Raw genomic sequence first — 14,507 nt, 5'->3', positions numbered from 1 at the left:
ATGATGGAAGTTGTAGTTCCACAAATCCAGAAAACAATAACAGAATAAAGCATTTTTCTCTCCTGGGTTTTTATTTGTATTTTATTTTTTATTTATTTGTACGCCGGCCCATCTTAAGCAACTCTGGGTGGCTCAGAACAGCAATAAAGCCAGCAACTATATAACATAACCGTAAAACAGTAAAACAATAACATGATCAATCAAAACCAAGAACAAAATCGTGCACCTTAATCTTCCCCCGCAGCAAGCTCCAATTACCCTCATTCCACTCTTTCTATTCTACTTGACTTCTATCCTATCCCAGCACCTCAGTAAAAAGCCAGGTCTTGATGGCTTTCTGAAAGGCTAAAAGGGTGGGGGGCCTGCTGAATCGCTGGGGGGAGGAAGTTCCATAAGGTAGGGGCAGCCATGGAAAAGGCACGCTTCTGAGGTCCCACAAGGTGGCAGGATTTCAGGGGAGGGATCTGGAGCGTGCCTACCCTGGTGGAACAGGCAGATATTCTTAAGGAGAGGTGGTCCTGCAATGTCGACCTTGTGGGGTAAACCAGACAGGAATCACGACCAGATGAGCTAATTCTACTTTATTGTAAAGCTACATTGACAGAATCTTGCAAGTCTGAAAGTACAAATCTCCCCCTGTCTCCTTTACACCCCAAGAAACTAGGGAGGGTCCCTTCTGAGCCTCTTGCCCACCCATTATGCAGCTGTGAGCTATGACCTCTCTTATCTGAATGTTCTCTAGGCAGCATCTCTTTGCCCTGTCTCCCAAGGTCTTCTCACATACCATTACAGTGGTACCTCAGGTTACGAACTCCTCTGTTAACAAACTTTTCGGGTTACGACCAGCTCCGGCCGCAAAAATTTACCTCGGTTTGCTAACTCTGCCTCGGGGTACGAACAGGATACGCGGCCATTTTCCCTCCCGTGACATGGTCCGCAGCCATTTTTCCGCCCCGACACGTGGTCCGCGGCCATTTTTCCGCCCCTGACACGTGGTCCGCGGCCATTTTTCTGCCCCTGACACATGGTCGTAGGGAGGGGGACTTTCCCTCCAAGCAATAGCCACCTCCCTGTCCTCCACACCAGAACAGATTAATGGTAATTACATTGAACCTTATGGGGAAATTTCCTTCGGGTTGCGACCAATATGGGGTGCGACCAGAGTCACGGAACGAATTAAGTTTGTAAACCGAGGTTCCACTGTACATGCAAATAACCAGGCCCCATGCCATATAGGGCTTTAAAGCACCTTGAATTGCACCCAGAAGGAAACTAGGAGCCAGTGCAGCTTGCACAATAGAAGTGCAACATGGGTAAACTTATGAACACCCAATACTGTGCATGCCATTCTGGACCAGTTGTAACTTCTGAGTGGTCTTCAAGGGCAGCCCCATGTAAAGTGCATTGCAGTAATCCAAACGGGAAGTGACTAAGGCGTGAGTGACCATGAGAAGGACCTCCCAGTCCAGGAAAAGGCACCATTGGTGCACAAGATGGATCTGTGCAAAGGCCTCCCTAGCCACAGCTGCCACCTGCTCATCAGGCAGGAGCCATGAGTCCAGCAGGAATTGCACACCAGCTCAATTGGGGCAAGTGCAACCCTGTCCAGAGTCAAAGGTGACAAGCCACCAGACCCCAGGGGGCCACAAACCCAGAGCCACTTTGACTTGCCCAGGTTATACTGAAGTCGGTTCCTCCCCATCCAGACCCTTACAGCCTCCAGGCACTCGGTCAGCACTGCATATATTTTAGTTTAACCAGATTTAAATTTTATGTAGCTCTAGGGCAGTGTTTTTCAACCTTGGCAAGTTTAAGATGGGTGGACTTCAACTCCCAGAATTCCCCAGCCAGCATCAGATTCTGGCTGGGGAATTCTGGGAGTTGAAGTCCACCCATCTTAAACTTGCCAAGGTTGTCCACCCATCTTAAACTTGCCAAGGTTGAAAAACACTGCTGTAGATGCATGAATTGATTTACAACTTGGAAGACTCTAAACAACCCAGTGTCCAGGCACAAAGGTCTGAACGGGTTTCCCAAGAAAAATAAGGTAAGTTTTGCAAAGGGGAATGGGACCCTTTTTCAAATATGATAGGATTTTTTCCCCTTTCATTGTAGGAATTTTATCTCTGGCCTTTAAAAGAAAACTGGGGGCATTGTTTCTCTCCTCTTGCATTAGCTGTATTTCTTGACAAAACTATACATATTCATGCAGCTTGAGGATTTGATTCTAAACTTCCATTTGAAGCTGGTTTGATCAAATTTCTGAACTGCATCCATTTGCTGAATCACATCATTTCTGCGAATTACTTTTGTATGAGCAAAAAACTCCTTTTTTGCCTGTCCAATCAACAATTCCAATCTAATCAACTTGACGCAATGACCCTGGAATCATGCTTGATACTGTTTGGATCCTTCGAGCCAAAAAACATTTCAAGTCAAAACAATTCAACCATTCAAAATTCAGACTATTAAATCACATCAGGGTGATGGTGCACATCTGAACACACACAAAGACACGCACAGAGAGTTTCATTTTCAGTTTATTTTCTTTTGGTCAATGAGCAGTAAAAAAAGAAGCTATAATCAATAAAATTAAATAAATAAATAAAAATAGTATTTATTCCATTAAAATAAAGAACATCAGATTATGAATTCTAAATCTATAAAACTAAGGTAGTACTTAAAATACTGTGGATATGCATCATTTAACCATTGTTTCAACAATAATGCAATGATATAAATGTGGATTATATAGTGAATAAAAAATACAGAGGTGCAGTTAAAATACTCTCTTCCCTCCCTCACACATATATAATTTCAATTTAGTTGGCTTCAGTTAATGACCAGCATAAAGCAAGATACAATATAATACAATAAAAACTCCCCTGCTCATACAATATTCTCAAATGTAAATAAAACACCAATGATTAACACACCAGATCTGTCAAAGTGAGGCTAATACTTAAAATGCTCTCCCAGTCTTTGTCTCTCTCCCTCCCTCTCAATCATCTAACCATTGTTTAAACCATGATGCAAAAAAAATAACAATATGAATGTGTGGATTATAATATCTGGTGAATCAAAAATGCAGGGCTTCAGTTCTATACTCTCTCTCTCCAGACACACACACGTATAGACACACAACTTTACACACACACAAACGCTGCCTGGCGTTGGGATTATACAATGCCCCTGTTGAGTCATCTGTACTAACTGCAATTGTCTTCTAAACCAAGTGTGGAACTTTAAAGTTTTAAATCATTGGTGTGTTTGGGTAGGTGGGTTCCAGTGTTTTCCAACCTTGGCAACTTCAAGAAGTGTGGACTTCAACTCCCAGAATTCCCCCTCCAGCATGCGGAAGATGAGGTCCACACATCTTAATGTTGCCACGGTTGAGAAACTCTGGTAGGTGCCTTCAGGTCAGTCTTGACTCTTGGCGACTGCCTGCATGAGTAGTTTTCTTGGTAAGATTTTCAAAGTGGTTTGCCCTGGCCTTCTTCTTCCTAGGGCTGGGAGAAAGGGACTGGCCCAAGGTCACCCAGCTGACTTCGTACCTAAGACAGGAGTAGAACTCATGGCCTCCCGGTTTCTAACCTGGTGCCTTAACCACGACGCCAAACTGGCTCTCTTTAAATAACTTAGGATCAGAATATTTCAGGGATCAGTTTGAACCTGTCCAGTTGTAGGAGATGCCCTCTTAAAGAGCCCTATACGATGGGCATATAGAAAAGGACCTTCTCCTACAATTGTCCAAGACGTTGCCTTGAGTATTACATTGTTCCTCTGCTCTTTCTGTCTCAAAAAGCTATGCCAGACCCATTTGGTTAGGATGTGGGTGGGAAATTTGGAGCTAAAGGCTAGCATGGGAGGCCAAGCAAACTCCCTGAAAGAACTTCTATAAGGCTGCCGAGAAGATGACATAGACATAACCAGCAGAAGTTCTGCATAATTGGTCCATTTTTATTTTCGGCTTTCCGGAAAGCAATGAAAATGGTCCTTTTCAGACTTTTTGTTATTTTTACTGGTGTTTTGTTCTAGGCAGTTTGATGCAGGCTTATACTGAAACAAGACAAACTTTAAATAATATAACGCAGGGTATCTGCAGGGGACGGCCCAAAAGTCAAGATGGCCGTTGTGACCTGGGATCGAAGCCCCGCCCCTAAAAGGGGCGGGCCTTCGATCCCAGGGTCACAGTGGCCATCTTGACTGCTTTGACCCCCCCCCTCCTTGAATGCCCTTTAGAAAGATCTGATAGCTATAGAAAACAGTGAGTCTCTCTAATACATAGAAATCATGGAAAGATTGGGGGGGGGGAATCCATTTTGGCTTCTCTCTTATTATCTCCTGGAGACCAAAACTTTTCTTAAATGGAAACTATGATGTAAAGGCACTTGGCAGGTTCATCACTTCTCTTTTTTATCCATCTCCTGCTTTCTTTCTGTTTTCCCTCTTCCGATCTTTTCCCTTTTTCACTTGAAAGCCAGAGAAATCAAGGAGGTTATTTAAAGGGTCCGATTTGCTAAACCAATCCTGCAATTAAGGAGATGTTCCCTCTATCTTTATCTGCTGCCAGGGGAAAAGCGAAAGAGAACAGAGCGAAAGCCGTCTGCTTCAAATCTCTGTATTTTAGGCCAATGAGCGAAGGCATTTTCTTTTTCTTTTAAATGGTCTTAGAGGGCTGTCGGAAAGTATCAAAGTCAGATCTGCTCCAGAAGACATCAAAAGCAGATGAAATTGTCCTCTGAAAAATGAAAGGTCGGGTTTTACCTTGATGTGTCAGATAGTGCCTGGAGCTTTCTAGTTCCTTCTATCTTTACACCATCACCTAAGTAAGGGAGCCACCTGAGTTGATAATCCCATTAGGTATGGAGGGCGCTCTCACAAAATGGTTCCTAGGAGGCTTGCCAAGGGGGACGTGTGCATTTCCCTGAACGATCTTCACTCACCCCTCTTAACTCCCACTGCTCAGGTTTGTCCTTTTTTCCCCCAAGCAGATATGTTCATTTTCAAGCCAAGCACTGAGCGGTCATTCGCTATTATTTTTATTATCTAAGAAATCATCTGGGGCCCATCAGATTCCAGAGGCATTATTGGAGGCAGGGGGTAGCCCCTAGCCATCTTTGGCTGATTCGAATCAGACATCCAGCTGAACGGTCTTCCAACTGAATCTCTGAATGTAATAGCTGTAGAGGACAATAGATGTCAGCTCTCTGAGGTAGACCAGACTAGGAAACCAAAGTTATGCAAGCTACTACTACTTTTATTGCAAGCCTATAGTAACAGAATCTTGCAAGTCTGAATGTGCTCCCCCCTTCCCTCCCTTTATCTTCATGAGAACTAGGGAGGGTCTTGTCTGAGACACTTTCTCGGGTTACAGTTCTAGCCTGGACTCAAATTTCTTTTATCTGATCATTGTCTTGGTTGAGGTTCTTCCTCCTGTTCCACAAGGTTATTCCTTCTGTCCATTATAATAGATTAGACCAGTGTTTCTCACAACAGATATAAATATCAATTTACACTGAACTCTTAAAGTTTACAACATAATGTCCATTTTTTCTATTGTCCAGGATGATTTCTAATCATCAAATCCCTACATCATAATTTCATTTTTTTTACTGTTCCACGCAAAAAGTCCAAAAAAGGCTTCCAATTAACATTAAAGCAACTCAGTGTCTTTTCTCTTAATCAAAGCCGTCAGCTTCACCATCTCGGCCAACTCCACCAACTTCACCATCCACTCTTCCATTGTAGGTAATGTCAAGTCTTTCTACCTTTGTGCCTATAAAAGCCTCACTGTTGTTATCACATATAGGAGGAAGTTTGAGCTAGGTTATACTGCCAAAATTATCCTTAAGCTATACAAAAACATGAAAAAAGGGTTGGTGACCCTTTGGCCACACCAATGAAGCTCTTACTCCAGGCGTGGGAGAATTGTATTATTGGTACAACTTCTAGCACAGTGTTTCTCAACCTTGGCAGATTGAAGATGTGTGGACTTCAACTCCCAGAATTCCCCAGCCAGCATGCTAGCTGGGGAATTCTGGGAGTTGAAGTCCACAGGTCTTAAAGTTGCCAAGGTTGAGAAACACTGGATTATTCAGTTCCAGCCAGTGTTGTACTGGAACCATCTCATACCAGCTTGTGAGAGCTGGTTGTTAAAGTTTCTGGAAGTTTGCAAGCCAGTTGAGAGCAGAGCTGAGCTGCTTAGTGTACTGATCAGACATTTGGTGGCTAGTGGTGCAGTGCGGCGCTGGCAATGGAGCCAGTTGTTAAACATTGATCACTAGGTCTAGCTCTGCATGGATCCTTGGGTCTTCAGCTCTGCAACTTACTGGAAACCAGCAACCCACACACAAAGGGAGCATTGAAGGACCAAAAGATGAGCCAAACATCTGTAAGGAAGGTACATGGGCTATGTCCCCACGATAGCCATAACCTAGTTCCTGACATAACCCATTTGCTGGATTCACACAACATGTTGAAGTAACCAAGATCAAATCTAACCAGACTAGCATGTTGTATGAAAGCAGGCACTAAGTGTTTAACTGGCCAGGTAAAATGGGTCATGCTAACTCAACCCTTTCAATCATCTGGTCATGAAGAAGTTTGGGATTTTGCTTTTCAGTTGTAGCCAGGATGAGATAGGACATAATGATAGTCTAAATCCAAATGCAGTCATTGATGCTTAATGTTAGCTAATCTGTGGATTGCAGCCTAAAGAAACAATCCTTACAATCTGCATGTGCGCGTGCGCACCCCCCCCCCCATGGAAGAGTAATGGGATTTGTGTTAATGGATTTCTATTGAATATGCCATTTTAATAATCAATGGCTCTTAAATATACATTATAACTTTCTTTTTAAAAAAATCTTAGATGGGTATTCTACCTAGCACCTCCACCCAAGGCAAATCGGATTCTGACTGATTTATTTTAAAACATATTTACAGAAAGAAGCCAAATGTAGAAATCTATTATGGAGTTGTTAACCCCAATAAATGTGTCTTTGATAACTTAGTGCTAAGTGAGTTAACATACAGTAACTTCCTCATTATATCTGCAATAAATCCTTCCAAGAGACACTTAATTTCAGGCATGACTAAATTACCCAGAACACGGCAGTTAAACATTTGCCCATGGTATGGATCTGCCCCCAAAATGCCATCATGCAGAGACAACCATATGTGGAGGTTCAGAATTGTTCAGCAATGACAAATGGATATAAATGACACCTGGAAACTGAGTATTATTTTTCTTTTATCTTGCCCCAAAGTTCATCTTGGGATGCTGAATCTACCCCACCTCCATCCAAGGGGAAGAAAAAGAAGAAAAAATCAACAAGGAAGAAGAGAAGGAGGTAAGTTGGCTTTATTTTCATTATAGGACTTGGAGGAGTTCTTTAATGCATCTACGTGGGGTTCCAAAACTCAAGATGGGGGTCATGACTGTGCACCTTTTTTATGTGGGTCAGTATAGCACGCATCTACAAAGAGGTGGGGCTCCGTGATCACAACTGCCATCTTGACTTTTTGCATTACTTTCTCCCCTCTCAGTTTTTTCCTACCATAATTGCTGAACGTTGGCAACATCCTGTGTTTTTAAAGAGAAATAGACAAATGAGGAAACAACATCCTGTGTTTTTAAGGAGAAATCCTCTCTCACACCCAAAGACTATAATCTATGGCCCCAAAATAGGATTAAAGATAAAGAAAACTTAAAGTTGAACTAGAGATTACAGGGACATATCCCTATTTTCTTGGCCAAGTTCAGAAGATATTTGATGTTGTTCTTTTCCAGAAAGTTTCTGGAGGTCCCAGAAAGTTTCTGGATTTCCTGAAGCTCTTTCAACCAAGTAGGAACCAGGTTTGGGCTGGTTGAGTAAAGTTTTCCCCCCTCAAAAGTCTCCAAAACCCCAAGAAAAAAAAAAACTAGAGCATCTTGGCCCACCCATGTGTGAGACATGAACCTGACCATTAAATCTCACCTACTGGCTCTTTTATTATCCCCAAAACTTTGAAGGACAGCCCCTGTCAAAAATGTTGCTCTCCTGTGATTGGGCATATTTCTTCCACGCAAGAAAACAGAGTTCGCTTTGTTAAAAAAATGAAATGAGTGGAAACAATATTTGGGCAATCAGTTCACAGTGGATTACAGTCACAGTTAAGAAAATAAACGAATGAGTGGCAATATCTAAAACTTGACCGTAAATTGGCCAAATAAATTCACTTTAGGAAAATACTGTATGACAGTCCCAATTTATCCTTCTTTCTCATTTTTTTCCAGTCTTCAATCCAGTTGGTTCCATTTCCCCATCAGTTTGAGGTTACCGTTTGTGAAAGAAGAAACAAAAACGTGCATTTTGTTTTACGAGTAACATTTCACTCCCGTTTTTGTATCTTTTGGGAACAATTCTGCTATCAGTCCTCTTTCAAAAGATTTGCACAGCTCTAATCTATTCCAGATTGCTTTCTGTTTCCCTACCATCTTCAAATTAGACCAGCTTGATACTAATAGTATTATTATAATTGTAATAATTGCAATGTCATCATCATCATCGGTGAGAAAATGGATACGAAGCTGAAATGGATCCTTGGTTTAATTAAGCCAGGTCCATCAATAAGCTTAAGTAGTACTGATTCTATTATGTGTCTGAGAAAAATATTGTCCCAGAAAATCGAAATCTTAGTCATCCTTGTATAGTTTAGTTGGTACAGAGTTGGCTGGTGGGAAATGTTAATCTGGATGTATCTTGAAAGAGGTGAAAGAAACGTAGTTCTTTTCACCCACTTCAAGTTGCAAATTTCTCTGCACACTTATCAAAATCAACCAGTCAATCAATGTATTTATTGTTTTGATCACCAGTCATAAACCTGCACTAAGGTGGCCAAACATTAATAAAATACATTAAAATTACAAAAATCATTAAACACATTAAAATAGTGTTGTTATAGCAGGTAAAATCTTAGAAAACATTAGGAACTTTTGATAAAATATTCTCTCTATTTAGCAGCAGCCCATGCAAAGCTTGCTAATTTCCACAACAGTGTCTCTTTGTCTAAATTCATCGGAAATGTTAATTTATCAAAGTAAATGCAACCTCTCTTCACTTCTCCCTAGATCTCCATCCTACAGTGTTTCTCCTCCAAAGAAGAAGAAGAAAAAGAAGAATTCAAAGAAAAGGAAAAGAAACAGGTACACCTTTCCATGGTACATTATTTTTCCAGGAGTGGATCCAATTGGACTTTTATTTAATATAATTCAGCGGGTTCTGGGATCGGAAATCCAGCCGTGAAGAGCAGATGTGGGATTGCAGAGGCAGAAGAATTGGGTGACTTCTCAAGTTCTTTGCCTGTATATACAAAGTGCAGTGACAGTTTTTTGCTATTTGGTATCTATTGATTTAATTTGCACATGTAGACTTTAAAAATCAAACTTTTTTAAAAAAAATGGCTGTGTCTTCTGCTTGGGTGGGATTAAGGAATGCCTGCCTGGTTTATTCAGAGTTATTCAGTAAGTCAGAGCATACCAAGAAAGAGTTGGGGAGAGATTTTCAGAATGGAAACCAGAACTACAGCCCTTCAGGTAAGGGCTGAGATATACCACCCTGAGGCATTTCTTTGAATTAGAGGAAAGGCTTTCTATTATTTCAAAATCTTACTTTTACTGGGAGGAAGTTCATGTGGGCGTTCCACTGAAATGTAGTCCTGTGATTCTGGAATAGCAGGAATCTTATTTAAAGCCTATTTTAATCACAATATTTGCTGAATCTTGCAATCTTCCTGTGCCTCATTTTCCCATTTGCAAATTTAAATATATTTATATATGTATATTTTGCAGGATATCTTCAAAGAAGAAAAGACACAGGTAAGGATAGAGATGGCTCTGATTCCTGCCTCAGCAATATCAATCTAGGCCAATGTTTCTCAACCTCAGCAGCTTTAAGATGTGTGGACTCCAACTCCCAGAATTCCCCAGCCAGCCATGCTGGCTGGGGAATTCTGGGAGTTGAAGTCCACACATCTTAAAGCTGCTGAGGTTGAGAAACACTGATCTAGAATCACAGATTAAACTACTCTCACAATTAATGAGACAGAAACTAATCATTTGCCAGGGTGGGTACGATACAGAGGCCCTTACGGCCAACCCCCTCTTCCATATGACTGAGCCAACTCTCCCTTGGCTTAACTGAATATGTTGAAACATCCTTACTTTCTTTTGCTCTGGTTTTTGAGTACAGGTAGTCCCCACTTTAAGGACGGGTTCTGTTCCCAAGGTCTGTCCTTAAGTCGAATTTGTACGTAAGCCGGAACAGTATTATTGTATAATACTGTATAAGTAATATTGTATAATGAACTTGAACCGTTGTGTATTTAACTCGAATCATTGTGTATTTAACTTGAATTTTGCTACCATAGGCTCTATTATTAATTATGGGTTGTTGTAAACCGGGTGTTCTTAACCTGGGGACTACCTGTAACCTCAACTAAATGAAATGGAAAGAGAATGCTTTCATGGTGGGCAACCAGCTTGGAGTTGGACTGCTCTATTTGTTTGTATGTTTGTTTGTTTATATTTCAAATTTAATCACTGCCCATCTCAATGTGTGACCTTAGTCTGCATCTCAATCATGCAAACCCAAGTTTCTTCTTGTACAAATAATTCAATTTTTATTTACACCACCCAGAATCATTCTGGCTGAGCCAGTGTTCAAATATTTTAAAAATGAATGAATGAATGAATGAATGAATGAATGAATGAATGAATGAATGTCAACAGCACACAAATGAATGAACAAATATGAAAAATGAAGTCAGCAGCACACATATGAGTGAATTAATGAATTAACCAATGAGCTGGCTGGGTACCATTTTCTTATTCTGTACAGTCCCATTTCTTAATTCCATTTGTGATAGGTCTGAATTTCCTTAGCACATATTCAAGCGGACACTGTCTTCTTGTTTTCTCATATATGTGTGCTGTTCACACCTCATCAACTCTACTTTTAGGCATTCCTGTTGCCAATTTGATGACCCCATTTAGCTTTCAAAGCATCAAAGTTTAAAGCAAAGGAATCTCCAGAGTGTGCTACTGAAGTATGGCAATAAATACAGAGAAGTCTGTTGGTCAACAAAGTTCCCTGGCAATTGAGGTGTGGACTTTGTAGACCCCCTGTTGTCACTGGCAATGCAGATGTTCTGGTGAAACTCTGCCCAAAGAATCAAATGGAACAATTGTTGTATTAAAGGCCTAAAACTACTACAGTGAGTCATCAGAGCCTGTACCCAAGGCGAAGAGTGCCAGGAAAAGGTTCACGGAATTCTTCTGTAGAAATTTAATACAGTATAGAAGGACAGGTAGACAGGGGCTACATCTTGCTATTAATTGAAAACTCGTGCTCCTATATGATTAAGATGGTTCTGGTTTGAGCTCCGAATCTGCCCACAAAGCAGATCCAGAGGTCCATTTTTTCTGCTCCCTCCAACCTTTCTCCATTGCACCTGTTGAGTGGCTTGAGAACCAGTGTGGTTTAGCGGTTAAGGAGTTGGACTAGTTATGGGGAGAACCAGGTTCTAGTCTCCCCTCAGCCCTGGAGGGACTTAGGACCAGAGCTTGTCCCTTAGCCCAACCTCTCTCACATTGTTATTGTTGTGTAGGAAAAAATAGGAGGAGGGAGCACTCTATATTCCACCTTGAGCACCTGAATGAGAAGGAGATTATGAGCTAAATGTTCTTATTCTTTGAACATCGAAGCTCAGGAATGAGCTGGGTGGTTCTTGAACAGATTCTGTGAGTGGAGAGGCAGCCAACTAATCAATCTGTTTCTTATTTAGTTCATCAAGCCCCAAGAGAAAAAGGAAGGAAGGAAGAAAACACAAGAAACAGTAAGTTGAGAGACGTTGGCTGGGAAGACATCAGTCTGGTAGGCTAAACTGTGCCTGCCTTTCCATGCGTACGTGATGGGCGAGTGGGTGGCTTGATCAACACAAGCTGTGAAGCTGTACCAAGACTGCCTCTCTTTTTCAGCATATCTGCTGAAGGAAAGCAAGAATTACCCCAAACCATCTCCTTGTTGATAGGAAGAGATTTTTTTTTCTTAAGTTGACCACGTTGGTTCCTCACCAAGTCTGGAGGCCTTGGTGAAAAATTGGCAGCATGGAAACCCCAACTGCTGTCTGTCACTAGGGCCCTGTAGAGCGTGATCAAATCAAGCCCATTTTTATCCATTAAAAAAAAAAAGGCTAGGTTTTTCTCTGAAACTTTCCCTAAGATGCAAAGCGTTTGTCTATATAATATTATTACATTAAATCAATAAAGAATATGGCATTCCATAAATAAAATAAAATAAAATAAAATAATATTACATTATATTAAATAAGTAAAGAATATGGATAGTCAAGAAATCGTACTGATAATCAAGAAATAAAATAAAATGTATTTTATCATATCATAATATAATTAATTTTAATAACAATAACAATAACAATAACAATAACAATAACAATAACAATAACAATAATAATAATAATAATAATAATATCTGCTGATGTACTTGCTCACTATTCTAAATTAACTGAGCAATTTTTTTAATCACCAATTTCCCTGATAATCATTCTTGGTTATGTCAATTTTTTTTTAATGCAGGCTCTGCGCTTCTCACTTTGTACGGACTTATTCTTTCGTGCTTGTGACTTTCCGAAAGATATGTTCTTTGTCAAATGTAGCTCTGATGAAGAAAAGCTTCTCTGGCCAGATTTGGGATGAGTGAAAGAAAGGCTTCAGCACATTCTTTTCCGTGTAGCTGGCCATGCCATAGCAAAGTCCATTTTGGTGACTCTCACAATAGGAACTTCTGCAGGGAGCATCAAAAAAGTCAAGATGGAGACACAACTGAGCAATCAAAGCCTTGTTCCTGGCTTTGATTACATCTCCATCTTGACTTTTTTGACCCCCACCTCCCCAGGTCATTTGTCCTTGTCTTACAAATCAACTCTCCTTGAAATTCATGGCAGGTCTCTTCTACACCTCTACCAAGGATCTCAGTCAGTTCATGGCCTTCCACAGGGGGATAAGGGAGGACAAATGACCACGCATGCATGATGATGTCATCACACATCACCATTACATCATTGCATTCTTCCATTGGAGGTTAGAATGCAAGTATGTAAATAGCAACTTTTGTGTGTGTGCCATTTTGACATCCTTACAGATTTCTTCATTTGCCACTACTGTGACCTTCAGGTTATTTTCCTGTATTATTTGGGGGAATAATGGGAATGTGTTCCTCAAGAAATGGTTTAATTTGGATTTCTCACTGAGCAAGGGGGTTGGACTTCATGGTTTAAGTGGCCCCTTCTAACAGGATTTTGTGATATGACTTTTGAGTTATATTCATCCAGCCTCTTTGCCTCGGTGAATTCATTAATTTTAATTAATTGGTTAGATTAACTAATTAAAGTGATGCTGAGTAATCTGAAAATGGGGTAAATTGCAATAAACAAATCTGGGTTAACTATGGGCTGAACAAAAATGTTTATGGCAGAATTAAACAGAGAAATATTTCATTAAAGCTCTTGATGCAAGTTGGAGCTTCTAGAAATGGATTGATTGCAACATTCTGGATATAACTCTGACATTCGGGCAGAGAATGTCATTTGACCATGCAGTTGTATTTTGTCAATCCAGGTTTAAGATTTCATGTGAAGCCAGCCAGAGTACTAAAGTCAGGCTCGCAATATGGACAAAACACTGGGAAGTTTCTAGGAGAGATGGAAAATCCATCTTGTCCACACAGACCTCTAGGAATTTAACTGTTAGCGATTTGTTACCAAGATTGATTGCCTTTTAGTGTTGGGAGATTCATAAGCCGGAATGTCCAATTCCTTGTTTTTGTTCCTGCAGAGTATGTATTAGTTTCTTTCATTCCCTTGTTCTCTCAAAAGCTCTCGTAGTCGACCGCAAAAATCCCGACGCCATCATCACCGTTCTACCTCAGACAGCACCAATTCTCTATCAGAGAGCTATGGGAGCCGGTAAGCAATCTTCCACTTTTCTGAAATTGTCCAACTTCACTCCCTGTTTTGCAAAGTCAGCTAGTATTGAGAAAGCTTTCTTTAATTTAACCACAGTGTAGGAAGAAGATGAAGAGAGGGGAGGGAAAGGAATAACCTCTGAGAGCTGCTTCACAAAAGAAGGAACACGCAAGAAAGACAATGGGAGTCTACTTGCTTTGAATTGCCTATATATAGGTGTCTTATTTAAGAGTAAAAACACTTGCTAGAATTCTTTTCTTGCCATTTTAACTTTTCCTAATACATCTTTTTAATTCAACTCAAAGAGACTCGTTCCTTGGATTGAATGTTTCCCACCCTGAATGTTGCTAAAAAAGTCTGAAGTAACTCAAAATTCATTGAAGCTCCTACTATTATTGCTAAGTTTACCTCCAAACAAAGCTACTGTGTCAAGAGTTGTTGTCCTTGTTGGAGTTGTGGGCTCCATCACTCCATCTTGT

At 40.6% G+C, this 14,507-nt stretch overlaps 1 protein-coding gene across 1 annotated transcript in view; it reads left to right on the top strand.

Moving 5' to 3' along the window:
- Positions 1-14,507, top strand: part of SRRM4 (serine/arginine repetitive matrix 4) — a 109,646-nt gene that overhangs the window by 73,965 nt on the left and 21,174 nt on the right. The window contains exons 3-7 of the mRNA XM_088143160.1: positions 7,272-7,355; positions 9,116-9,190; positions 9,836-9,862; positions 11,830-11,880; positions 13,939-14,028. Coding sequence (XP_087999286.1) covers positions 7,272-7,355; positions 9,116-9,190; positions 9,836-9,862; positions 11,830-11,880; positions 13,939-14,028 — 327 coding nt within the window. The remainder of the gene's footprint in view (positions 1-7,271; positions 7,356-9,115; positions 9,191-9,835; positions 9,863-11,829; positions 11,881-13,938; positions 14,029-14,507) is intronic.

The sequence above is a fragment of the Python bivittatus genome, unplaced genomic scaffold (assembly GCF_059951505.1).
Source record: "Python bivittatus isolate LINGU-HERP-01145 unplaced genomic scaffold, Pbiv_v1 ctg000280_np1212, whole genome shotgun sequence".
In the NCBI taxonomy this organism is placed as follows: domain Eukaryota; kingdom Metazoa; phylum Chordata; class Lepidosauria; order Squamata; family Pythonidae; genus Python; species Python bivittatus.
Note: the sequence above shows the minus strand (reverse complement) of the source record. Positions and strands in the feature narration are given on the sequence as shown.